The 27,838-nt window shown below is 42.3% G+C and overlaps 1 protein-coding gene across 3 annotated transcripts; it reads right to left on the bottom strand.

Annotated features, from left to right (window-relative positions):
* Positions 1–84: 84 nt before the first annotated feature.
* On the bottom strand, positions 85–27,838 carry ICE2 (interactor of little elongation complex ELL subunit 2). 3 transcript variants are annotated; one of them, XM_089538337.1, is made up of 16 exons: positions 27,766–27,838; positions 26,278–26,382; positions 22,974–23,238; positions 22,095–22,214; positions 21,647–21,781; positions 20,641–20,766; positions 19,106–19,265; positions 16,088–16,257; positions 13,769–14,765; positions 12,053–12,216; positions 9,972–10,101; positions 8,453–8,537; positions 7,939–7,989; positions 7,359–7,617; positions 2,987–4,534; positions 85–177 (listed from the first exon to the last, which is right to left on the bottom strand). In XM_089538337.1, exons 1-15 carry the CDS (start codon positions 27,789–27,791, stop codon positions 4,343–4,345), a joined length of 2,985 nt encoding a protein of 994 aa, XP_089394463.1. In that variant the 5' UTR covers positions 27,792–27,838; the 3' UTR covers positions 85–177; positions 2,987–4,342. The 3 variants fall into 3 exon arrangements, with proteins under 3 accessions (XP_089394463.1, XP_089394464.1, XP_089394465.1); XM_089538338.1 differs by having other exon boundaries at positions 3,968–4,534; XM_089538339.1 differs by lacking the exon at positions 27,766–27,838 and adding an exon at positions 27,053–27,154.

The raw sequence follows: 27,838 nt of genomic DNA, 5'->3' as shown, positions 1-27,838 counted from the left end.
AATGCTGGTTTCCAGCCAGCCTCCTGGCGTTGCTCCTCCATCGCTGGTGGTTTTAAATAGCATCTGAGAAAAGCCCATTAGCAGTATTGATTGGCGAGAGATGATATGCTTTTAGTCGATGGGCGACTCAAGGCGGTCTTGACGTCATCTTCAGAAGGCTGCCTCCCATCCATCCATCTTGGAGGAGAAATGAGAAAAGAAAAGTCAAAAAAAATGGTGCTGTGAGACTTCAGAAGGAAACAAGCCATGTATTTTCACAGGCCTGAATATTTTATAAACTGCTTTTAAGATTAGATTTCCCCATCTTAGCTTCTATTGGGGATTCTGGGAGTTGTAGTCCCCAAACAGTTACTTTTTCAGCTCTGCCTGACAAGCCCGTCCCTTCCCAAAGATCGTAAAACTCAGGATGGGGAGATACAGGTTTTCAGATAGTCTGAAGCTATAGGCAGTGTGACCAAACATCCTCCTTTTCCAAGGCTTCTGTCCAGGAGGAATTCCAAAATGTCCTCAACTTTGAGTATAACTAAGAAGCAAGACGATTTTTAGTGTTTCTTTTGCAGTCTCCTATATTTGACTTGAATGCCCTACATTTTGCAGTGTTTCGTCCTTCTTTGCGGTTAGGACGTCTGGTCAACTTGTTGGGCTTTAAAGGTCAAAGACAGCACTTCGAATTGTGTCCAGAAACTGACTGGAAGCCAGTGAAGCTGTTTCAGTAAGGGAATTATGGGGTCTCTCCACATTTTGATGGGGTTGGGAGTGATGGACCCTTGTGAATGTGGAAAAAACACATTTAAAAAAACAACACTATTATTTTTACCTAAGAGAACACCTCTCTAGGGGGGCGTTCCCACTTGCGATTTAAAACGAATTTAAATACAGCGGTTTGTTTTAAAGCGATTCAAAATAAAGCGAGTGTTATCCCGCTTTTCAAATCACTTTATTTGTATCATTCCCATTTACATAACATTTTATTTTAAATCGCTGTAATTGACCCTGTTTCGTTCCCATTCAAGGATGAATCGGTGTATATTTAAACCGGTTTTCTTACTTTTTCTGTTCACATTCACTTGTTTCGGCTGTCAATCAAAGCGACGTCATCACGACGTCACATTAATTTGGAGTAACATACACTGATGTAGCCTGTATCTGCGTTCACACTACCTGGCCGTTTTTAATTCGTTATAAATTTCGCGGTTTTTTTTAAAAGAGCCAATCTGGAGGCGCTTATTCGTCCTCTTCTGTGTCTCCCCATATTAACTGCCATAACTCAGTGCTAGGGAATCCTGGAAATGGTAGTTTATTATGGCACCAGCACTCTCTAGCAGAGGAGGATAAATGTCTCACAAACACAACAAACACAACCATCCCATAGTTCCTCTGGAAAGAGCCTCGGTTCCCCAAATTCGCTTTGGCTGCCCCATGGGGAGAGAATCTTTGGGGAAGATTGCTCCCAGGGCTGTCTTGGGAGCCATGAAGCGGGGATGTCCTGCAAAACCCATCCCATAGTTCCTCTGGAAAGAGCCTCGGTTCCCCAAATTCGCTTTGGCTGCCCCATGGGGAGAGAATCTTTGGGGAAGATTGCTCCCAGGGCTGTCTTGGGAGCCATGAAGCGCGGATGTCCTGCAAAACCCAACCCATAGTTCCTCTGGAAAGAGCCTCGGTTCCCCAAATTCGCTTTGCCTGCCCCATTGATCTCTGGGCTGTCCTCCAAAGCCCATCTGGTGCTCAGGCAGAGGTGAAAAAGAAAGAATAGTTAAAAATGGTGTTCAATGGCTCACACACATCGGTCTATGAATGAGGAGCAGAGGGGAGGTTGCAATCCACCGGAGGAAAGGCTATTATGCGAATGGAAGAAAATGGTGCCAGCAATGCAGAAAGAAACCAGAGGGTGACAACCCCAGGCCAGCCCCTTGAGCGCTGTTCCTCCCATCCTATGGAACCCGAATCAGACGCCGAAACGTTCCCATTTAAATACCGCGATTCCTATCTCGGATCAAGGGATAAACCGGGGTAAAACCTACTATTTTTTTGCGCCGGTTTATAGGCTTCTGATCCTGGTTATATGTTACAATTTGAATCAGATTAGAATCGCAGTGGGAACAATAGCGGGTTAATCTAGAACTGTTCTAGAGTTAATTCAGGATTGAGTGGGAATGATACACCTTGGATTCGATTTGTAAACCGGTGTATAAGCAAGTGGGAACGACCCCTAGGACTCTCCAAGTCCTCCAGTGCAATCACGCTGGAGGAGCTACAAATGTCTAGGGAAGGATTTTCTCTAGAAACGTTGACATTCTCCAGCACAACTCTATGGTCAACGTCTAGCAGAGTTGCGCCAGAGGACAGAGAAACTCCTAGAGAGAACATATGAATCAAAACCGTAAATAATCAAATGCACAAAACTCAAAGCCGTAAATAAGGTGAGCCAACTGCATATGTTCTTTTTGCAGATGTGTAGCACCCAACCTTGTGTTATAGTGGTTTCAGTGTTGGGTTGTGACTCTGGAGTCAAGGTTCGGTTCCCAGCTCAGCCACAAAACCCATTGTGTGACCCTGGTCAAGTCACACTCTCTCAGTGGCAAAGCTCCTCTAAATAAATCTTGCCAAGAAAACGCCAGGATAGGTTCGCCTTAGGGTTGCCATAACTCGAAAACAACTTGAAGTCACACAACAACAACAGCACCAGACCTGCACACGTCAGTTGACAAAAATTCAATTCCAGCCAGTCCTGAAAGAATGGGGAGAGGAAGGAGGGTGGGGAGTTAAGATACCCAAGAATGCACAGGTCACCTTTGGTAGCATGTCAGCCAAACACTCCCTAAATAGAGGGTTTATGCATTCATGACGGAGTCAGAAGCAAAAAGTAAACTTTATAGACAAGTTCAGAAAATGCCTCAATTGTTCAGGGCACGGGTTCTCCCTTGAGCAGACAGAAAGCTATGCTTGGCCTTCCCCACCCTCTCCTCTCACTCAGCGCATGACTCACCGCCAAAGCATTTCTTGAGTGGGAGGGCCACAGACGGGGATTTATGGTTTTGAACGGAATCTAATATTTAGCAATCAGGCCAAGCAAACTTTGCCCCTGGCGATTCAGGAACCAGCCGAGATCGCAGGGAAGGGAAGGAGAGAGAAAGAAGGTGTCTGTTGTGGCAACGGCAAGTCAACAAAGATACCGGTGAACGGAAAATGGTGTTAGTGTGTGGTTTTGGCTGCACAAAATCTGCATATAGGATTGGGCTGTTCTGGGTGTTGCAGACAGCTGCATTCTGCCTCTCTCTCGTTCATCAGTTTATTTATTCGGAGGAACAGATATAAGCAAATTAATCCTAGCAAAATATACAAAGCTTGGTGTAGTGCTTTCAGTCTTGGACTAGGACTTTGGGAAACTATCGTAGGTACAAATCCCTCCTCTGCTATGGAAACCCACTGGGTGAACTTGGACAAGTCACATTGTCTCAGCCTCAGAGGAATGCAAAGGGTGGGTGGGTGGGGGGCTGAAGATTTGGGTGGTCAATGGGGGTCCCAAGGGCCACAGGACACCCTGCCAAAAGACAGGCTACACACTCCCCATCCCTAGTTTAGTGCATTGGCACTACACAGAAACAACCAGATTGAAAAAGACAGAATTATTTCTTCATTTCACTATACAAAATCTGTATTATTCACAACAGATGAACAGGAAACAAGACAAACCACAACAATGGAAAAGATGGGGTGGGGGGCAAAGTCAAAGGGAATCAATTCTGCAGTTTTCAAGTGGGGCAAATTGCATGACAAAAAAAAAAAATAAAGAAAGAAAGAAAGAAAAGAAAAAGAACCCAGCAATGAAGATTTTAAAGGGATTTTGGCCAAGATCCTATCCGAAGACGGTGGGCCATAAAGTTCTACCAGTATACTTATATGGAAACCGTGACTGGGAAAGGAAGGTGAAGGTGGCCAGTGGCATGCCAGCCAAACAGCAACAGACCTGGAAATCCCTCAGATTCAAATAGACGGCTGGAGGAACCATGCCTGTTTCAGATTTAGTAAGATAGCAAGAAAACTCCTCTGATGTTCAGCAAGCCTGTGCCAACATCCATTTGCTGCCGCTTTTGCTCAGAAAGAGCCATATCTCTGGAAGGCTGCTTCTGCCCTATGCTTGCTGCCCAGAAACAAATCCTCATCTGATTTCTCCCCATCTTTACTGCTAAAAAGGTTTAAAAGGTTGCACAGCAACAATCCCTCTGAGTCTGGATCCTCTGTCCAGCCACCCAGGATCCTTATCATTTTGCGAATCAAAAGGTTGTTCTGTCCCTTTTCAGCATTTGCCCTGGAGAGATCTGTCTCATTTCCTCCCGCATGACTAAGTCTTTTCATCCTTGGGTTCTTTCCAGAATTTCCAGTTGGGCCCCCAGTTGGCCTGTCTGTAGATAGTCCTCCTTGCGGCCTTGTTCTGGGCAGCCCCACGTCTTTTCTGAAAAGGGTGAGCGGGCGGGACGTTGTTGTTGGTTTCCATGGGGAGATGCTCTCCGCGGCTGGGTGTGTCCCCGCTTGCCTGGGAGTGAAAAGAAAAGAATAGGCAAGATCAGAAAGAAAGACTGAAAAAGGAAGGAAGAATGAAGAAGAGAAAGAGGAAACGCCTTCATATCTCAATTAAAGCTCAGGAGGTTGGGATCCTTGAAGAGACAAATTGATGCAATGGTTTGAATGCTGGACACCCAGAGATCAGGGTTCCAATGCCTTGCCCAGCCCTGGAAATACACTGGATGGCCTAATAATAACAACAATAACAATATTTATTTATTTATTTTGCCCTTCTCCAAATGATCAAAGTGGCTTACACTAAAAATATCCCTAAAATACAACAGCAGCATGTTTTGTTATATCCTAAACCCTCTTATCCACAATAAAATACAATTGAATTATTGGGCAATCGTTAAAGCAGTTATTAAAACAGGGGAGAGGCAGTTCGGGCCATTGTTAAATAAATAAATGCAAGGTCTTGGCTGCCTTTTTAAGGCAATCAAGACTAGTAATACATTAAAATCTCTTCCTCACATCTCACACTCACACTCTCTCAGCCTCAGCGGTAATGATAATGATGATAATAGTAATAATAATAATAATAATAATAATAGTCATTTATTTATATCCCACTTCTCCATACAAATAGATCTTGCCAAGAAAACCCTAGGAAAAGGTCACCATACACTGGCACTTTACATCAGCTTTTTGAACCAGTGTGGTCTAGCGTTTTGTGTGTTATAGAATCAGAGAAGTGGAAGAGACCACAAGGACCACCCAGTCCACTGGGTCAGGACTTGGGGAGACCCAGGTTCAAATCCCCATTCGGTCATGGAAACTGGGTGACTCTGGGCACCTCGCCCCTCTCTCAGCCTCAAAGAAAGGCAATGACAAACTTCCTCTGAAGAAATATTGCCAAGAAAACCCAATTTTTTTAGTGCCAGTGTGGTTTTAGTGTTGGACTAGGTTTCTGGGAGAGCAAGGTTCGAATCCCTATTCAGCCGCGGAAATGCATTGAATGATCTCGGACAAGTCATGCTCTCCCAGCCTCAAAGGAAGGGCATGGCAAACCCACTCTGAATGTACCTTATCAAATAAAGGCTAGGGTCACCGTAAATCAGAGTTAACTTGAAGGAACATAACACAACATGCTAAGTTTTACTTAATTTTGGATAATATTGAACCAAAATATCTCCCTCCCTGCCTCTTGCCTCCCCAAACAGTTAATGCCCAAGAAAATTATAACAATATACATACAATATGTATGAACAACAGGACACTCAAGCTTTCGTTATTACTCACCCACAAAATGTGGAAGGAATGAGTTACAAGTAATGGCTGGTGCTGTGCTTCCTTCTTCATGGTTTTTCTTCTGCTTTATGCAGTTTTTACATTATATTACATTGCTTTCATGTATTTTCAGTTCAGGGCTTGGCTTACTGTTTCTTACACTGGTTCTTGGCTTACTGTTTCTTCTTAACCGTATTCTGTTTGTAAACTGCCTTGGGTTGTGTGCGGATATAAAGATACGATGCAAACAAATAAAACAAGCCCTTCTTTTGGTTAATGGGGGTATATCACACTGCAGAAGTAATGCAGTTTGAAACCACTTTAAGCGCTGTAGCGCCATCTTGTGGAATGCTGGGATTTGTAGTTTTAGTTTTAGAAGTAACTTGTCTAGACACTATATCAAGTAGCACCAATTGATTATGCTTGCATATGTCACTAAACAGGTGAGCCAGCATTGTGTAGTGGATTGCTATAGTACTAGGATTCTGGAGACTAGGGTTCAAATCCTTGCTCAGCCATGGAAACCCAATGAATTAGCAAATCCCACTCTTTCAGTCTCAGAGGCAGGCAAAGGTAAACTTCCTCAGAAGAAATCTTGCCAAAAAACCCTGCAATAGGGTTGCCTTAAGTATGAAACGACTTGATGGCACACAACAAGAACAACATCACTAACTGGATGATGGCCACAGCGTGCGAGAGAGAAACTTCCCAAATACTACAATTAGTATGTCCAGTGGCTATGCTAGCTGGGGGATTTGGGGAGTTGTAATCCAGAAGATCAACTTTTCCAAGCTCTGGTGGGGAATCATAGCGGGAGAGTCATGGCAGGCGCTGGACTCAGTGTACACGCTGACTTTTTTATTTTCCACAATGCGGTTAGACTTTTTCTACTGCTTTGAGTTACAGCTGGAAGAGACTGAGAATATATACATCCAACTGAGCTGCTTTGATTACAGAGAAACAAAAAGGAGGAGGAGAAAGAAGCTACCCACGTACAATTATACGTTTATATCTGGGAAATCAACATGGTGTTTTTGTAACACTGGGGCTCTAGATTGGAAGGTACAAAGCTCTTGCTTTTAAAGAGGAACAAGATGAAGTTCTCACCACCAACCCTCCAAACAGAGCCTTGTATCATCCATAGATTTACCATGGGCATGCCACAAAACAATCCAATATAACTTCATCATTGGGGTTGCTTGGCAAAATTTCTGCAGAGGGGGGTTTGCTATGACCTTCTTCTGAGGCTGAGTGTGACCTGCCCAAGATCACTCAGTGGACTTCCATGGCCATTCGGGGATTCGAACCCTGGTTTTCAGAGTCCTAGTCAAACACTCAAACCACTATACCTTCCGCACTGGCTCAGTTTTTTTGGCCAAATTTATTCAGAGGTTTCAAATTGACTTACACACTTGAGAGCCTTTGTGACTGAAGAGTAGGGTATAAATACTCTAAATAAGTAATTCCTCTGAGGTTGAGAGAATGTGACATGCCCAAGGTGGTCCAGTGGGTTTCCAGGGCTGAATTTGAGCCCTGGTCTCTGATGTGCTTGATACCGGACTCACCTTCTCATTCCTTGCTGCATCCAACTGCTTTGGTGGGAAAGTGCATGGGACCCACCCTTGAGCAAAGTGATAGGATAAAGGAATGTTGGGATCTAGCGGGACCCAGGGAACCGAAAGGACTGATGGGGCACCAGGTAGATTAGAGTGAGCAGCGTGCAGGTTGTACGTCACTCCAGTGGCGTTCTCTTGAGAGCTTCTGTAGATCGAGACGGATGAGTCTCCTGCTGCATGAGCCAAAAGGTAAGAGCCCTCCTGCAGACTGAAAGCACAGAAGGCATTATGAATGGAACAAGGTATCAGAGTCCCCAAGACCAGATTCCCACAGCAAATAGGTTTTTCACACTTTCATGCACTTGGGCGTGCTTCCTACACAGTTTTCGGGTGAAAATCACAATGTTTTTAAAAAATAGGTTTGGAAGTTTGATAGTTTTGGGGTGTCACACTCTCCCTCCTCTCTCAGGACACTGTCCTCTAATTCTACATATACAGGGCCCAGGGTTCCCACGCCATCTTAGCACAGAGCCATTTATTACTTTAGAATGTGTGTCTTAAAGAAATAGAAACAACAGAAGTTACATACCCCGCCACTTTCTTCAAGATATGCTGGAGGATATTCAGTGAATTTGCTGGCCTGCACATGAAGATTTAACATTCAGAAACAACACATAAGTTGGGGGAAGCACTTAACTCACAACCCTTGCTTCTCAAGATAGGAATACCCAAAACCTAAGTCGTTTCTGAATTCCTGCATTCTGACCTTTCCTCATGTATTACCCAGAGATGGATTCTCAAACCTCATACCCGATCTCATTCTGAAATAAAAACACACCCATCCACAGTACCTTAATGAGATTAGGATGTTTAAGCATCAAGGGAAAACTGGGTTCTTTCTTCAACTGCCACAGCATAAGTGGGAAACGGATGGGGCGCTAGATGTTTTTGGACTGCAGAACTCAGCATCCCTTGCCATCACAGCCAAGGGTGAGGAATGATAGCAGCTGAGGTTCAACAATATCAAGAGGGCTGTATGGTTCTCATCCCTGCCCTACAGAGGCCTTGCCCCATTCTTCCATTACAGGAAGGTTACCACTCACTTAAATGTGCCAAATCTTCTTTTCAAACGTTCAGCTGACAGCTGTTCGAGCAGGAAAAGGTTTGAGGTCAGGGCATCAATATGACCTAAAGGGAGGGAAAATCGCCACAGTAAATATACAGTAAATGCACAATAAAAGTGAGGAAGCATGTGAGAAACATGAAGCATTTCTGATGCATAAGCAATGCCGCTATGTAGATAAAATAATGCTATATAAATTGATTTGATTTATGTATTTTAATAGAAGGACTTGTGTCACATTAACATGATGGCTCTCTTTCAGTCCTTAAAGCAGTCTTCTAGCCCATGGACCATAAGTAGCCCCATTTTCTTTTATGAGGCCCCCAATTCTCCCTGATAAATATACCGACATTGACTCCAAGTGCTGCCAAAACATGGCAGCATCTTTTAGCATCTTCCCCGACCTCCAGTCACCACCCTCTCACAAAAAACTAGGCAAAATTTCCTTCACTGTCCAGCCTTCACAATCTGAAATATTACCATATGGACATTCCTGACCTTAGCATTCTATGAACCTTTAAACAAGATGAAGTTATGACTGAAAACCTGAATAGCTAATATGGTTGCCTCCTGAATCTAGGGCTATTTTCTAGCAACAGTCAGTTACCAGCAGCAGTGAGGCTGATGGTAATTGATTCCTTTTTAAAACAAGTTTTCCACACTGAATGCTTGTCTTTTTTTTTTGCCCCAGAGCCTTGCTATTGACTGCTTTAATTCACTTGACTGTGTACACAGGGATGGAGAGAGTATTTAAACAGTAACTTATCTGAAGGTTCTGCCTATCGCTGGCCTGCAAACTAATCCAAGCTGCGGAGCTCTATTGTGCTTTGTTTGAGGTTCACCTCTCAAACCATGCTGCAATGTGCTATGCCAAAAATGTGCTCTGAAGCTGGGTAAACTTTAGACAAACACTTTATTCAACTTAATGCTGTCACAACGCCAAGAAAATGCCTGTTTCTTGACAGCCAGGTATCATTTGACTGGTTACACATCTTAAGGGCTGTAGTATTTATGGGCTGCTTTTTTGGTTTGGAATGCTTTTAAATTCCAATCCCTCCAGAGGAGAACTTCTTTACAAAACAGAGTCCAGAGATTGTGAGAGTTGTACTCCAATCTAAGCTCTGATCCTAGCTAATAGACTTATGCTGTTTTGAATGTTCACATCCATTAAAAAAAGTCAACCAGAGGTCTGTGAACTTCATTATTTTGGCTGTAATTTCCATATAAAGGAATTTCATATGAGAATCTTCAGCTACAATTTTCAAACACTACAAGGAAACTGTTTAATAGCACTGGGGTGCAGTGTTTTGTGTTTTGTTATGCAACCATTTCAAGTTGCTTTGAATCTAAGGAAGACACTGGCTATTATTACAATTGGTTGCATTAAAAAAAAGTTTGCAGAGAAGAAATATGGAGACAAAATCCTCAAGCTACTCATGCAAAGAAAAGGAGAAAAATTAATGTGACACAATGCAAGTTCTATTTAAAACAGAACTCACCAATTGCAAATGAACTGTTGGAATGCAACAAACCCTCCATCCAGAGCCGACACACCTCGCCTTCGGTTAATGCTTCTGCCCCATAGAAGGCTTGATATTCTAGCTTTGGCAGGACATAAACTGGAAAGTGCTATAGAGCCAACAGCCAAACAAAAAGGTTTTCAGTTTGCTGAAGCACTTTCAATGTGCATTTTTTAGTAAGAAACAAGAACAAGTCTTATTCGCGGCCACAATCCCAGGTTGGAGAAAATCTCATATGGGACCCAAGGCTGAATCCAACAGGGCTTGCGATCAATTCGAAGAAACCATTTTGCAACAAAAGTAGCAGTAGGAATTAACTTTAAGAGACTTGACTTCTCCTTGGCCCCCATTACTGGCATAGGCACATTTTCAAGTTACACAACACAATCAGGAAAAAATTAAGATCTTTCATCCTCAGCCAACTTATTTGGGCTTTCGAAGCATAGCAGACAGAGTGGCGAGCGTGGATGTAACACATTTTGTGTGTCAAATCCTGTGGTTCAGCACAATTTAGGTTTCTTTCAAAGAACAACAAGGTTGCTTGAAGTGGAATGAGAACAGGGCAGGGTGCATATGTGGATGTATGTATTGTTAATGCAGAGACCAGGGTTTTGCACATAAGTGGCTCCTGGCATACTGCATGGTGAAAACCCTCTAGAATAGGTGGACAACTGTGCCAGAAACCAATTGTTCCCTCCTTTATGGGACACATACACAAGGGGGAGTTGAGGGTGAATCTAGCAAAACTGAATTGTAGAATCATAGAAGAGACACCAAAGACCATGCTGTCAAAACTCATTCTTCCATTCAGGAGGACAACATCAAAGCACTCTTGACAGATAGCCTTCCAGCCTCTGTTTAAAAACCTCCAAAGAAGGAGACCCCAACACCCTCCGAGGCAACAGCATATTCCACTGTTGGAATATTATTATCAGGAAGTTCTTCCTAATGTTCAAGGGGAATCTCTTTTCCTGTAGTTTGAATCCACTGCTCCATGTCCTAGTCTCCGGAACAAGAGAAGCAAGCTTGCTCCATCCTCAATAAGACACCCCTTCAAATATTTAAACACGGGTATCAGAACAAAATGGGTCCTGCAGGTTCGAAATCTACTTCCACCTAATAGAGAGTGAAAGCTCAGTCTAACAGCTCCAGTGAGCAGCAAAAATGATCCCTTGGGGTGGAATATAACCTTGCCCAGAACTAGTTGAACATCTCATTTTCAGGCAGATAAATCCTTCTGTTTTATCTGAATTAAGCTTCCGTTTATTAGCTGTCATCCAGTACATCACTGGAGATCGTATGACAACTTGTTTTGACAACAGAATGAATAGATTAAATAGCATTAAGGAGGGACACAGTCACGTTAGTATGTAATTACTGAGACAAACCCTGTGTTGTTGGTCATGGATCCCAAGAGACAATGGAGGAGAAATGACAGCCCCTTATTATCTTGGGAGAGAAATGCCAACAAATGCATTAAAATGGTTAGTTTTTAAGGGAAGAGATTTTAAGAGGCATTGCACAGTTTTAAACTGCTTTTTAAAAGTACATTTCCAGTTGTTTCAATATCATGAATAGTTTGATTCTATTTTAATGTTGACCTTTTGTAGGAAATGGGTTTTGTAAGAAAGGTGTTACCGTTTTCTACTAGACTTTCAAAACAAGTTAATTCATGGATATGAAACAGAAAAATCCATTCAAAAGCGCTAAAAGGAATCGAACATCAGTGTCCACTCTTAATCAGAGTTGAGTAATAACTCAGTTGATAAAAACATTGCATTTGTGAAAGATCTGTGTTTGGTGAGACATTTTTATTGTGTTTTTCAAATTCAGCACTCAACAAGACATTTTAAAAAGCTACTACATTGGCCCCTCTTTTTTTTTGCAAGGGATGCATCCCAGACCCCTCACAAAAGTGGAGTTTCACTTATATTCAAGCCCCACTGGAGATGGTGTGTGAAGTGGCTTCAAGAGAAAACCAAGTTAACAAACATGTGCCTGGAAAAAGGAAAACAACAACAACAAAAATAACACAAACTCCACTGAATATGAAAACTTACCCTCTTGACTTGAGCTTTCTTACTGCGTGGCCGAAGCTCAACCTTTTGTACACTGGAACGAACCAGCAACAGCAGATCATCCAGGCTGAACAATTTGTAGACAAGATTGCCCTGGTCAGGTGGGTCATAATCGGAACCATCTTCCGGCACGTTCCAAAGCACCCCTTTCCAAAAGAGAAAGCAAAAAATTAGTTACTCCTTGTGTCCACTAGACTGCACTTAATCCAAAGTATATTTCCTCCTCAGTGGAATTCCAGACTGATTGACATTCTGTATCAAGGAGACGGAGCATAACTTTATGCCAGGAGTAAGCAAAGTCAATCCCATGGGCCATATGTCCCAGGGCAGTTTTTGTGGTCCTCCAGGTGCCCAGGGGTACAAAATGTCTGTTCTTTGCTCCAATATGCCTTCTAGGGTGTGTGGGGAATATTTCCACCATGTTTAGAGGCCCACCTAGGAGGAAAAATCATTTTTTTATAAAAGCATTTCCCCTCTAAAATGCCCTCTGCAAATTTGATTTATATGTTCTTCTAGTCCCTCCGATATGACTCTATGGTCAACATCAGCCAGAGGTCATGCTGGAAGACCAACAGATTCCTACAGAGAGCACTTCTCTGGGCATTTTTAGGTTCTCAAGCACAATTCTATGGTTCCAGCTTATAGTGAATACTGACCACCCAGTTGCACTGAAGGACCTAGATATTCCTAGAGTGGGGTTGTCTCAGGTAAAAAAATAGTATTTTTATTATTTGCATTTTCCCCACTTTCACGGGGTCCTGAGCTCTGAACCCCAGAGAATGTGGACAGCACACTATACATAAATAACTAGTATTTCTAATTTATAGGAAACTCCCACTTATCTAATGTGTTAGAGACCAGAGACCTGTCAAACAGTGGAACCCATTCAAATGCAAAACTTTTTAAATTTTGCAATTGCAAGACTGAACACTAGATAGCACTAAGTCAACTAACAGGGAAAAAACAACATCACGCTCAGTAGTTTTTGTGTGACTTCGTTTCCAAACTTATGGCGATCCTAAGGCAAACCTATCATGGAGTTTTCTTGGCAAGATTTGTTCATAGGAGGTTTGCCATTGCCTTCCCCTGAGGCTGAGAGAGTGTCACTTGCCTAAAGTCACCCAGTGGGTTTACATGGCCGAGAAGAGATTTGAACCTTGGTCTCCACAGTAGACTGAGATAAAAAGAAAAACACCAGTGAGCTGAGTCAACTGACAGTGAAAAAAAGGCAGCGACAATGGTCAAAAGAGCAGACAGGGTCAACAGTGTGGTTCGTGGCTATAACTTAGATTTGTTGGAACAGCAGAACATCCAAAAACGAGCAGCCTAAAAGGAGGGGATGTCTTTTTTAAACCTATTTCAAAATACTTTCATAGAAAGGATGGAATAGCACATTATGAAAACAACAAAAAATCCTCAGTTCCCAAAGGCCTTTTGAAATCTTAAGGTCTTTTCACAGGTGATGGCAGGAGGATGAGGAAGAAGCCTGTCTAACCTTCCTGAATAGGGAGCTGTTGAACCACTGAGAAGGCCTTATTGTGTCCCCACCAGAGGTGTCTGTAAGGATGGAAGGACTAAGAGAGGAGCCTCTCTTGAAGATTATAAAGACCACACAGGCTTGTATTTGAGGATACATTCCCTCAGATCTTTTCCAGGAGGACACCAAGTTTCTGTGAAGACAATCATTGAGAGACCCACCTTTCTGAGATCCCTGGAAGTATGTTGCCCAGTTATCTTTGGATGAACTGCTAGGATCTGCAGCGGTACTTTGTTCAGGTGCCGGAGTGGAAGACGCCGAGACTTTTAATACTGGATTTTCCTGGCTTGGTGAAGGATTCAAAGTTCTTTCAACGTTTGCTTCTGGTTGCCCCTGACGGTCCAAAGAAGGTGGCTTGAGGAGTTTGGTCTGCATTTTCAAAATCTGGCCTACTGGATCAAATTTTTTAGACAGTCGTCGGCACGGCTTGCGGGGAGCATTCGTTTCTTGTTGTGGTTCTCTTCTTCCTTGAATTCCTGGCTCATTTTGAGGATTATTCTTTTCTCGATCCTCTGAAGAATCATCCAGTTTTCCTGGCAGGGCTCCTCTAGAGCAGGGAGCTATGTCTGATTTGGGGCCTTGATCAGACACGATCACCCCTGATTCAACCCGACTGCTGTTTTTACATTCTGTGTCAATGATCAAGGATTCCTCATCAGTATCACTGCAGCAGGACAGAACAGCTGAACTGTCATCTTTGACTACATCAACTCCTTCCTTTAAGTTATTTTTTATACCCAGAGAACTGGAAAAGGTATTATTGTCCTTATCTCTTTCGTCATCTGGTTTGGTTTCCATCAACTTGACCCTTTTAACGGATGAATTTTCATTGCAATCCGAACCCAAGACATCCCCATGTAATGGCAGAGTGTTATTAAAATTCCCGCTGCTGTGAGATCTTGCCCTCTGCTCCATGGCTTTGGTGCTTCCTTCTCTGTTCATATCCCATGCTGCCTCTTTTTCCATTTTTAGGTGCTCTGATAAGATTTTAGGTATATTGGTAGGTTTCCCACGGGTGCCCTCTGGTTTAAAAGTATTTAGAAACTTAGATGTCGAGGCAAAGGTTTCTAGTTCTGTGACATCGATATCAAAGTCAAGATCCGCGGAGTCAGCTACCTGCACCTCTCTGCCTCGACATGTTTCCAGTTCTGTTCTGGACTAAAAGGAGAAAAGAAGAAAAAAGAAGTTTTAATGCCAGGAACTTCAAAGATAACTATAATAATAATAATAATAATAATAATAATAACAACTTTATTACGGCCATTTGGCCAGCACACAAAGATAACTAATTTTATTAATATACTCATGTTCCACACATATGCATCAGAATGTTTCAGTGCCCCAGTTGATATATAACAAATTCTCTCAGATCAGGTAAGCCATGGTACTCTGTAATCGAACCATATGTATTTGTCCACTGTTCTCTCCCCTCACATGCCAGATAGGAAAATGTCTTGAGGTTTGTTAAAGCATGGTTTCAGTTACATCCCAAATGAGAATCTGTGTGATGATAAGACCAAGATAAGACTTACAGTGGCCCCTTGTTATACGCTGGTGTTTGGCTCCAAGATCCCCCGTGTATGACCAAATCTGTGGATGCTCAAGTCCCATTAAAAACAATGACATAGCAAAATGGTGTCCCTTATAAAAATGGAAAATCAAGGTTTGATAATTTGAAATTTATACTTTTTGGAACATTTTCAAACCATGGATGCTTGAATCCATGTATAAGAAAGGCCAACTGTAGTACTGTATGATATCTTGGTTTATGGCAAAGAGTTTATACCAGTGCTAGGGATGACAGATTGAGGAAACTTTGCCAAGAAAACATTTTCAGAAGGTCACCTTAAGTCGGAAATGACTTGATGGTACACAACAACAGCAAAACAACAACAAAGCAGGGGTAGGCAACTGTGGAAAGCTAGGGACACACACTGTCCCCCAGGAGATGTTGGAGGGCTCCCCCCATACCATACAATAAAAAAATACTTTTTGCCCCACATAATCTTAATGCTCTCTAAGGGACATTTTCACCATGTTTGGTGGGGCTTCCTGGGACATTTTGGGCCCAGAAGAGGCCTTTGTAACCACAAGAAGAGAGTGGAAGTCACTTCTTGTTTCAAGAAAGGCCTCTCCTGTGTTCAAATTGACTCAGGCTTCCCCAAACCATGGTAGTAATGCTCCAACACCCGCTAGAGAGCATATTGGGGCAAATGTATATATTGGGGGGGGGGGGGGGACAGACAGACTGGACAGACAGGCTGACAGACCAACTCCTGAGTGTGAATTTTGGGGCATTTCCCCCCCTTTTTTGATTCCTGGGGTACTCTAGGAGACATAGAAGACAACCCTGTGGGAGCCCCATGTGGCCTATGGGCCACACTTTGCCCAGTGTGGCAGCAATGTATGTGATTTGAAGAAGAGTCAAGTTTGTCCAATATCCAGTTAAAACGAGGTGAGCACTAAAATTACAAACTCACCGGCATCTCTGATGGCTTGTCCAAAATGGCAGCATGTGCAAAAACAGTAGATTGTTTGGTCATATGAAAATCAGCCAGAAATTCATAAAAAATCTGGTTCTTTTCTCGGACTGTCACCTCTTTCTTTGGGAGAGGGGGGTCGACATAGACAACTTTGACTGGCTTGAGATCTGTAAAGAGAAAAGTGCTTTTTTACTTGTCGGTAGATGGGGATGTATTTTTTAAGGCATGGGCTTGCAAATTAACCTCATGGCCTCCTATTAATTACAATGAAGCCACAAAAAATTACAGCGTATTTCTCTGCTTCCTAAAGCAACCTTTTCTCAATAATAAACTGAAAATACTTTTCAAATTCATTGTGACATTATCAATAACTTCATTTCCTTTTTCCTTTAAAAAAATCTAGAAAGGCTCATTGATTGAAAGGAGTAAGAGAAGCACCCAGCCAAATTAAGATACTCAGTTCCTTGTTTGCAAACATTTATATACAATCAGCTAGTTTTCATCAACCAGGGAGAACATTTCAATGCAAATACATTAATACATTCAAAAAATGCAGCAGAAAAATTAAATGAGAAATCAACATTGTGCTTTATAGCTCCAGACACGTCTACCACTGCAAAACTGCAATCTATACCGCAGAAATCATAGAATCAGAGTTGGAAGAGACCGCAAGGGCCATCCAGTCCAACCCTCTTCTGCCATGCAGGAACTCTCAATCAAAGCATCCCCGACAAATGGCCATCCAGCCTCTGCTTAAAGACCTCCAAGGAAGTAGACTCCACTACACTCCGAGGGAGTGTGTTCCACTGTCGAACAGCCCTTACTCTCAGGAAGTTCCTCCTAATGTTCAACTGCAATCTCTTTTCCTGCAGCTTGCATCCATTGTTCTGGGTCCTGTTCTCTGGAGCAGCAGAAAACAAGCTTGCTCCCTCCTCAATATGACACCCTTCAAATATTTAAACAAGGCTATCATATCACCTCTTAGCCTTTTCTTCTCCAGGCTAAACATCCCCAGATCCCTGAGTCTTTCCTCATAGATCTTCATGGTTTCCAGGCCCTTCACCATTTTAGTCGCCCTCCTTTGAACACACTCCATTTTCTCAATGTCCTTTTTGAATTGTTTTGCCCAGAATTGGACACAATATTTGAGGTGGGGCCTGACCAAAGCAGAATAGAGTGGCACTATGACTTCCCTTGATCTAGACACTATACTTCTATTGATGCAGCCTAGAATCACATTGGCCTTGTTAGCTGCCACATTGCACTGTTGACTCATGTTCAACTTATGGTCTACTTGGACTCCCAGATCCCTTTCACACGTAGAAGACTCTCATTCAGCCAGGTGTCCCCCATAATCCTATATCTGTGCATTTCATTTTTCCGCCCTAAGTGCAGTACCTTACCTTTCTCCGTGTTGAATGAATACAATTTTGACACAGCTTTAAGTGCCATGGCTCAATGCTATGGAATTCTAGAATTTGTAATTTTAGATATTTCACCTTTTCTGTCAGAGCTTTGGTGCCACAACTAACTACAAACCCCAGGATTTCATACCAGGGAGCCATGGCAGTTAAAGCGATGCCAAACTGCATTCATTCTGCAGTGTGGCAGCAACCTAAGAAAAAAAGGAGGATGCATACTAAGTGCTGAATACATGCAAGCATCACTATTTCCTTATTTTCCTTTCTCAGGCTATTTATTGCCTCATTTATTAATGCATTTTCATAGCACCCAGAAATCACTATTCTGGCTCCTTTTCACAATCATTTGAAGACACAAACAGCACAGTCCTACACATCTCTACTGAGTTGCACAATAAAGTATGAAAACCTGAGAAGTATCATGTATGGAAGGGAATTACAATAATGAGCATCAGTTCCCCAGTTCATCATCATCATCATCATCATCATAAATTTTATTTGTATACCGTTTTTCTCTAGATCGAAACGGTTTACAGACTATAAAACTATTACAAACATCTCATAAAAATAGATTAAAAACAAGTAATACAATTATACAAACACAATCATTCATAGGGTAAGGCAGAGAATCAATGGCATCAAGAGCGCTCAACTTCATTCCTCGGAGGGGGAGGAAGGCTTGGCAAAAAAGAAAGGTTTTAAGCCTCTTTTTAAATGTTTCTAGGGGGGTCATGAGACGGAGCTCCTTGGGGAGACTGTTCCAAATCCGCAGGGCCGCCACTGAAAAGGCCGTCTGGGATGTGCAGACATATTTGGAAGATGGAATCTCCAACAGATTCTTCCCGGATGTTCTAAGTGTGCAGGGCGGATTATATGGGGAGATGCGGTCCCTCAAGTAACTTGGGCCCAAGCCATGTAGGGCTTTATAGGTGATAACCAACACCTTGTATTGCGCTCGGAAGTGAATGGGCAGCCAGTGGAGATCTTTCAAGATAGGTGTTATATGGTCAAACCTGGAAGCACCAGTGACCAATCTGGCTGCCATATTTTGTACTAAGTGAAGCTTCCAAGTTTGGTACAAGGGTTGCCTCATGTAGAGCGCATTACAGAAATCTAAGCGAGAGGTTACCAGAGCATGTACCACAGTTTCAAGGTCCCTTTGGCCCAGGTAGGGTCGCAGCTGGCGTATCAACCGAAGCTGATAGCAAGCACTTCTGACCGTCACATCTACTTGAGATGTCAACTGCAGGGATGAGTCCAGAAGTACTCCTAAGCTGTGAACTTCGTCCTTCAGGGGAAGTGTGACCCCATTCAGGACAGGTGGATAAATTTCCTTCCCCGGGCCTGGGGAACCTATCACTAGTACTTCTGTTTTCTCTGGATTCAGATTGAGTTTGTTTTCCCTCATCCAGCCCATTATTGACTTCAGGCAGGCATTCAGAGGAGAGACGCCATCCTTAGACACTGCAGCAGTCGGAGGCACAGAGAAGCATACATTGTTGGTGTCGTTTATTCTAAGTTCATGCATGATTAAAATAGTATTTAAAGAGAAATTCCATAGGAAATCAGTGGTGTTGGTGGGAACAGACTTTACCTGTACCAGAAAGTGTTTTCACAGAAACAGGGAGTTCCCACTGTTGCTTGTAGTCGAGACCGTGATTGTTCAACAAAGTATACAACGATTCGCTGGTCAGGACCACCTGAGGACAGTATTTCACCGCCAGTTTTTCAGCATTTGCATCTGTACTAACATCCTTTTTTAAAAATAAATAAATATTGGGATTAGGAGAAAAACCAAGATAAATTAGAATGAATATATCTTTCCAAGTAATTAATAACAAGCAAATATTGTTTCTGAGTATACACTGCAAAAACTGGTCCAGAGAGGGGAAATATTATTGCAGTGACATTTTATTTGAAGGGGTGAAGTGGACGTTTGTATTTACTAAACAATGTGAACAGCTAATAGTATTTACTAAAAAAAGCTTGGAAATTTTTCTCAGCATGTTCAGGGTCAAAGCAGGCCCTTCTCTTTATTCTAACCTTATTCTAACACTAATTGCTAAATCAGTGTTTTGCCAGGATGAGGGTTTGGCAGTCAATGTTACTCATAGTTAACACACACCTTGGTTACATCCCATTTGGATTACTGGGATGTGCGCTATACAGGGCCGCCTTTGAAAAATGCTACAGTCAGACTGTTAACTAGGATCTGCAGTTTTATAACGTCTTAAGCCTTCTCTGCCAAGGATTCCTGGTGCCTCACAAAGCTACAGATCCCAGAATTCTGTAGGATGGAGCCATGCCAGTTAAAGTGGGGACAAGCTGCATTATTTCTACAGTGCAGATGCACACTTAGTTAAGTATACTTAACTTAGGTTAATTAGTTAAGTTAAATTAAGTTAAGTTAGGTCCAAAACACACTGCAGAAATAATCCAGTTTGAGATTGCTTTAACTGCCCTGGGCTCAGTGCTAGGGAATCCTGGGAACTGTAGTTTATTGTGTCACTAAAGCTCACTGACAGAGAAGGCTCAATGTCTCACAAAACGACAGTTCCCAGGATTTCCTAGCACTGAGACAAAACAGGATTCAGGCTGTTTTGTTTATTAGAGAAACTAAGCTACGTATGCAAAGGGACTTTATAGCACCTTTGAGACTAAACTGAGCAAAAGAAGTGGCAGGATTAGCTTTTGTAAACTTGGTCTTCTCTTTGGTAGAGAAAGATAAGACCTTGTAAGCTTCATTATTTCTACAGTATAGTAGATAAGACCCCAAGAGTCAGTTGGGATTTGGATGAGTTAAACTAGCTAACATAACAACTAAGCCTTGAAATTATGTCTCCTTAAGCTTCTGTACACCAAGTAATCTTTAACTGTATGTTGGGCACCCGTTTAATAAAATGGGCTCATAATATGCACAGGCAGCACTGAGAAGGCTACAATACTGCTATTAGAGTTCAGATGGTTTCCTCTTTCCTGTTGAAATTGTCCAGGTATTTGTGGTTTCTGTGATGGCATCAGTTCTTTAATGCCAGCAACAACTTTGGTGTCACAGCAGTGAAATAAGTGGAGAGGAGCATATGGCTATAGTTCTTGTTGACTGTTATCCTTAGTGAAACATTTACTTACGCTGTGCAATCTGGCAGCCCTCTGCTCAGGAGTTGCGATTTCCAGATTGGTTTTAGAGCGGCGAACAGGCAACTGAATTGAAGAAGGGAGTTTTGGGAAGAATCGCTTTATGAGGTTCATTTTTCCCTTCAAGGAAAAAAATAAAAATATACAGAGAAGTAACACTTTTAACTCAGCTGCCAAATGAGCAAAGAAAGTAAGCAGGTGTTCTTTCTTTCCCTGCAGAGATGCTATGTAACATTTCTTTGAAAAGCAAATAAAATTGAAAGTGGAGATTTTTCAAAAGTAAAATTGGATGGTTATGATTTAAATCAAATTTGAACCTTTTTTGTTGTTAAAGCAGTTAGTGGGGAAAGTTTAAATTGGGCCCTGATCAAATTGATAGACAGTGAAGATAGCTATGGTGGAAAGGAATGTGTGAATATTTAGGGAGACTTACTGTATATACTCGTGTATAATTCTAGAAATTTAGGTCAAAAAAATTGACCCAAAAAAACTGAGTCGACTTATCCAGGGGTCAATGTACGTAATGTATCTGAACTCTTATTTGAAAGAAGGAACCATCCCCTGGTGAAAAGCAAGAGTATAATCTGTCCTGGAAGCACAGACCCCTCTACTCTCTCATCTATCCAGCCTTAAGAGTAAGCACAAATTGTTATGTCTGGTGGGTTTTTGTAAGTTTTTGACATTGTTTTGCTTTGCTTCATTCTTCAGATCCTTTGCTATATGCTGCTAAGTTTTACCCTTGACTTATCCATAGGTCATAGCAAAATCCACAGTTTTGGCTCCAAAACTTGCCCTCAACTTGTACATGAGGTCGACTTATAATCGAGTATATATGGTAAGACAATCTAGACAGCACTGTAACAAATTAAAGCCATTGGGTTTGTGCAGGAGAATGTCCTGATGGATGCAATCCTACATCAAACATCAGGCAGAAAAATATCTTTGAATTCTTATTCCTTGAACACTGCTGGTAACATGACAACTTCTAGTGGATACTTACCAAAGCAAGAAGGTTTTTTTCAAATCTTAATGTTAGTTCAGTGCTAAACTTTCCTCCCATGATGCCGGTTATTTCACATAGTGTATAAAACTCCGGATATTTCTTCACGTAACCAATACGGGAGGTTAAAAATTTCTAGGAAAAGAAAAACAAGGCAGTTATCATCTTCAACAATGTCTAAGAAAAACTCAAACTCTTATAGATAACAACTGGTTCTGAAAAGCTGAATTTACTGCAAATAGATGGATAAAAGTCAATCTGTACTGTGAACAGTTTAATTCCACTTTAATGTTCACTTTTTGTATGCTTTAGTTGCATTTTTCTTTTTAATACTGTATGTCATCTTGAGTCCTGAATACAAATATATAGCAATAGCAGCAGTAGTAGTAGTTATTATTATTTCATTGAACTAGAAAAGGTCAAAGCACAACCCTTTACTATTTGTTACCTTGGCATAAAGCAATGCCTCCTCAGAGATGTTCTCATAATCTTTATTGCAGCTTCTGGCAGCATTTTGGGCAAACTTCAAGAACTCTGCAACTTCTTTGCTGACAAGTTCTTTCATTTGCTAAAAACAGACAAAAACGCACACCAATAATGTGTTTTGAATTCCCTTTATGAAATTAAAATGTAGCAGCACCTTTTTTCCTGTCCCTTTCCCTCTTCCTACTTTTTATGCTGTAAGAGAGTAACATAGCTACTTCTTTGAAAATGATTACAATATTAACCATTACCTGTTTCCTGAATGTGCCGAAATAGACACTAGCGATCTTTAGTAGGAAAGGACACTACACACAAAGGTACGGATTGACTCTAGCGGACCAAGGTTGTAAGCAGAATAAAAACAACTGGGGCTGGAACAAAATGCTGTGTTTATCAGCTTGAAAACGTTTCTTTTTGGGACCCACATTCCCAGAACTTCTGGGCTTGTAAGGCCAGGGAGAATGTGTGGCTTACAATTACATGGCAACCAGTTTCTGCCCCAAAACTGCCCCATGGGTACATCAGGATCTCCTAGTGCGCATGGAAATGCCAGCATGCCATTTCCAGAAGCCACTTTTGGCTGATTTTCAGCTGAAATAATGCAATTTGGAGAGGGTTAGAAAATTTAAACTTATGTTTTTGGGCACTTCAGTTTCATTTTGAGCTGCTTATGGGCCAAAGAACTGAAATGCCCAAAAGGTGGTTGGGGAAAAAAATTGGGGGTTGGAGGGGGGGACAAATAGGGGTGAAAAAAATGGGAACTGGAGGCACACTTTCACCATCCACAGCAGGTACCATCTTTTTGGCAAACTGTGTTACTGTTACACAAACGAAGAAGGCTTACCAGATATTGTGAATAATCCTTTTGTGCGGAGGGATCTATCATGTAGGGATGGGCATTTGCGTATGTTGACAAGAGAAACAAGTATCTCCTTTGCTCTTTCTCTGTGAAGCTAGAAAAATAAGGGTAGGGGACCCGAGGATCTTGAAAAGGTGGCATCTCCGCTGAAGGTTTAGCTGGCTCTCTGGCTGGTTTTACTGCAGTTTTTCTACTGGAAATCCTATTCTTTTGTCCAGCATTTGACAGGTCTGCATTGCTGTCTGTGGGTCTGAAACAGAGATGAACAAACAACACACAGGTTTCTTTAGAGCACAGTCTCTTGTCACATACTTTTGCATATTTATCAGAATGCTAAACACATCACAGTTAATCAATGACAGCATATAATGTAAGTAATATACAAACTACAACAAAATAATGTTTTGACTCAGTATCAGGGCTCAATGCTACAGAATTCTTGGATTTGTAGTTTTGTCAGATATTTAGCCTTCCCTGTCGGAGAGCTCTAGTGCCACAACAAAATACAAATTCCAGAGTCCCTTAGCATTAAGCCATGGCAGTTAAAGTGGTGTCAAACTCTATTATTTCTGCAGTGCTGACGCAGTCTGACATATAATTCCCAGTGATCGGGCGGCATATAAATAAATCCTATTATTATTATTATTATTATTATTATTATTATATAAGGCTTGTTTTCCATAAAGTCAACAATCCGCTTGTACAAGGCCTTGCTGCAGTTTTTGAGAACTATTTGTAGTTTCAGACCTTTCTGTGTGCAGAAAACAGCACTGCCTTCACAGAAATCTTCTCTTTTATACAGAGGTGTTGTTTTTTGGAGGACAAATAATGTTCTCTGCACATACAGGATTTTTGCATAAAAATTGCTGTTTTCTGCAAAAAGCTGAGCAGTGTTTTTCATGCAGACTATTTCTCAAATGACTTCCAGCTCACTCAAAATTGCAATGGAGCAAGCAACCCAGGAGTGGCAAAAATCAGCCGCACCTCCCATGCACTTGCTCACTCCTGGTTTAAGAAATATTGAACAGTACAACTGTATGCAGACATACTCAGAAATAAGATCCTCTGGGATCAAGTGAGGAAACGATGGCAGGAGTGTGAATGAGCCCAATGGGACGCTTGGCTCTCTTTATCTGAGCACTTTACTCCTAGATTTATCAGAAGGAAACCATGAAGGACTGGGAGATGTTATTTGAGATAGACATACTTCCAATCCCCTTGGGCTGACACAATGTATTTCATGGCTTTCTGGGTCCTAGCCAGTTTCTCTTGTTAGAAGGCCTTTGATGGGTGCAACCATTTGCAAACTGGTTTCCCAACAGGTGATGGCTTTGCTCAGCTCTTAATTATTTAGCATAAGCATGCTTAGCATTTTGGATCAACTAAGCCGAGCACTTAAGCCAATTTAGCGAGGGGAGGAAAAGGAAAGAAAAAGGAAGCCACCTCGACTTGCACAGGGGAAACGTCTCCACAGTATCATGTCTCCAGCGCTTAATAATACCACACAGCTGTCTCTCGGAATGAGGGAACCTGTCCATCCTTGCGGCTCAAACTGGCAAATTTAATTAAGCCGCTACACCAACAAGATGCTGACTCAGATGCGCCTGATGCAGGAGTGTCAAGCCACCGGAGCAACTCAAATTAGCTGCGTTTGACAGAGACAGGGGAAGGCGGCCCATCGGGGCTCATTTCCCAGCATGCAGGCTGTCAAAGCCGTCAGCGGGATGCAAGCCCAATTCTCCCCGACAGCCTCCTTTCACCTGGATCACCTGCCTGCTCTTTATTTGAACCGATCCTTTTGTCGACACATTCCCCATCCCTCCCTCAGATCGCAGCCTCTCAAAGGGAAGGGACCCAGGTTTTTGACTTCCCTTCACAACAACCCAGACCAGCCACATCTTCATCATCTGAACCACCTTTCTATTGTCTCCTGTCCCCAATGGAAAGAAAGAGGAGTAGGAGCCATTCCCAGGCCTTGACATCAGGGGAAGGAACCAATTTGAATAGGGCACAAAGGACAAAGCCCCTTGTGCCCCATTCAAGAGAGACAAATGCACATATAAGACACTCCTATCCATGGATTATACCTTAACAGGATTATACCGTATATACTCGACTATAAGTTGACCTCATATCTAAGTCAAGGGCAGGTTTTAGGGCCAAAATTATGGATTTTGATATGACCCGTGGATAAGTTGAGGGTAAAACTTATGTGCATATAATGAAAGATGTAAAGGACAAAGCAAAGGAAATCAATGCCGAAGAACTTACAAAATTACAGCAGGCATAACTATTTGTATTCATACTAAATGCTGGGTGGAGGAGAGAGGTGATACATCCTGCCAGACATCCCAGGTTTAGTCTCCCTCATTCCCAGGTGGGATTCAAGTGGGATTCTTGTCTAACCTTACCTAGAGATGAGGGAGACTAAACCTGGGATGTCTGATAGATCCTGTTCCACTGAGCTCCATCCCTTCTGGGAAGTTACTAAGGTGCTTTACAGACTGCCGCTTTGCAGCAGTCTGCCGGCACTGCTGTTTGCTCCATGAGGGAGCCGCAGCAGCCAAACCGTGCGACTCCCTCGCGGAGCAAAAAAGAAGCTCCAAAATGGAGCTTCTTCCTGTGGCGCACTTATGACGTTGTGAGGGGCCAATGGCGCCCTCGCGACGTCATAAGCACCGCGCGACGTGCGGATGCACAGTGTCTGCTACGTCAAGATGGCGGCGGCCGTGTGGAACAGCCGCCGCCATTTGTTATGGACAGAGTCCTGGGGACGTCCCAAATGGCGGTATGTAACCCACCTAAGTAACTCTTAAAAGTCCATAAGCAGCTCTCCCTCTACACATACAGTTGGCCATCCGTTTTTGTGGGGGATCTGTTCCGGACCGCTCCACGAAAACGGAGACTCGTCAATATCCAAGCCCCATAGACTTGAATGGGGCGTGTGCCCATGGGGGCACACCTTGCAGTCTTGAATACTCAAGTCCACAAGAAAGGAGGGGCGACTGTATTTTCATCCCACAAACATGGTCAGGAGCCAGTCTAAATGTTCAATCCTAAATATATTTACCAAGGTGTAAGTCCCATTTAAGACAAGTAGAACACATTTAAGCATGAACATGATTCTTCTTAAGGTTGCAAACCTCAAGTGTGCTTATTTGGGAGCAAGCCCCAAAGAACCGGGTGAGACTAACTCGCAAGGGAAGATGCAGAACCTTTTGTCAAATACATATGAAATCCGGATGAAGTTACCCTCCAACCAAGTTGGAAAGACAGTGTATGCTCATACCTTTTGGAGAGCTCCAGTAGTTCAGCAAGGGAGGGAGCCAGCGAATATTTCTCATACATGCTCCGCGAGAAATACACGTCGTGACCGTTCCTGGGTGGAATATCCCTGTTTGGGGATTTAAGAAGGCAGTTACAAGATACCAAATGTATAAATAAGGACCGTAAATTGAGACTGGTAAGTATGGGGCCGCTTTGGAAAGAGAAAGGTATCTAACCAACGCCAAAAATAGGCACTTTCACTGTAAATCTCTATCAAGCAATGGTTACATCAAAATGAGGTCCGGCTAAGCATATTCACAACTTCTCTGGGTTTATTTTAATCCATGATACCAAGAGGGCTAAAAATATAACTGTTTTAGTCCTACAGAAAATATTTTAAGGTTGTAGTCTTTGGGGAAATGATGTTCACCGAAACCCAAAATATTCTTGTTTAGGTGCAAATACAGAATTAGAGCCTGCAGTTCATGGAAAACAAAGGGGAAAAGGGAGGCTTCCATAACAGGATCTCCATATGCCTGTTTTCCTATGCTTTCAACTTTTTAATCCTAGTTTAACTCTTAAGCTTGATTATTTTCCAGTTTCTCTCCTTCACCCTTAGCTTTGTTTTATTGTTGATTTATTAAAGACAGAGCGAGGTCATTTAAAGTAAGAAGTTAAAACTATCAAAAGCAGAAAATAAAGATAAATAGGAATATGGCAGGATGAAAGATGGCAAGTAAATAGCAGGAAAAACAACAACAAGCTTTAAGGAAAAATTAAACATTTAAACAGCATACCTCCAAAGCGACTCAAAGCAGCTTCATTTCGGTCTGTCTGGTCAGTTCCTATATTTGTTCAGGCCGGGCAACAACTGATCAAGTGTACTAATATTTAGTGTGTGTGTGTATCCCATACTATATCTATATCTATATCTATATCTATATCTATATATATATATATACACACACACACACACTAAATATTTACTACATTTACTATTAAGTGTATTCCTGACAAGAGAAGGGGCAATAATTGATAAAGATTACTAATATTTAGAGTGTGTGTGTGTGTATATATATATATATATATATATCCCCTACTATACAGACACACACACACACATATATATATATGCCCTACTATCTATCTATCTATCTATATATATATATATACACACACACACACACATACACACACACACACAAACTATACACACACTACTTACTAAATATATTAGCCATCTTCATCAAGTATTGCCCCTTTTAGTACCCTTTGCCAACCACTGCCCTCTTTCATCCATCATTGCCCCATTAGAACTGGTTTGACCTCTATCCCCTTGTGGCTTTCCCAGCGCTGGGGCGAAGGGAGCACTCTGCACATGCTCAGGGGCGCCCTCGCCCTCGCTCAAAAGAGGGCCCTACAGCTCCACACGGGATCCAGGGCCACTTCCCTCCTGCTCCGCTTCCCAACCAAACCCTGAAGTGGCAGAGACCCCCAAAGACCCACTCACCAGCTCAAAAGTTTGCCCGCCGCCATCTTAGGCCTCCCCCTTTGAAAACAGCGCCGCTGCTTCACGAAGGGCA

The sequence above is a fragment of the Sceloporus occidentalis genome, unplaced genomic scaffold, assembly GCF_023333645.1.
Source record: "Sceloporus occidentalis isolate IW3139 unplaced genomic scaffold, rSceOcc1.0.p SCAF_9, whole genome shotgun sequence".
In the NCBI taxonomy this organism is placed as follows: domain Eukaryota; kingdom Metazoa; phylum Chordata; class Lepidosauria; order Squamata; family Phrynosomatidae; genus Sceloporus; species Sceloporus occidentalis.
This window is presented reverse-complemented; position numbering and strand designations above follow the sequence as displayed.

Coding starts and splice junctions, on each gene's coding strand:
- ICE2 (XM_089538337.1), bottom strand. CDS start 27,791: ATGGCGGCGGGCAAACTTTTGAGCTG. Junction 20,767..21,646: donor AAAAAAACCTTCTTGCTTTG/GTAAGTATCCAC, acceptor TTTTCCTTGAAG/GGAAAAATGAACCTCATAAA. Junction 7,618..7,938: donor ATCTTGAAGAAAGTGGCGGG/GTATGTAACTTC, acceptor CTGTGCTTTCAG/TCTGCAGGAGGGCTCTTACC.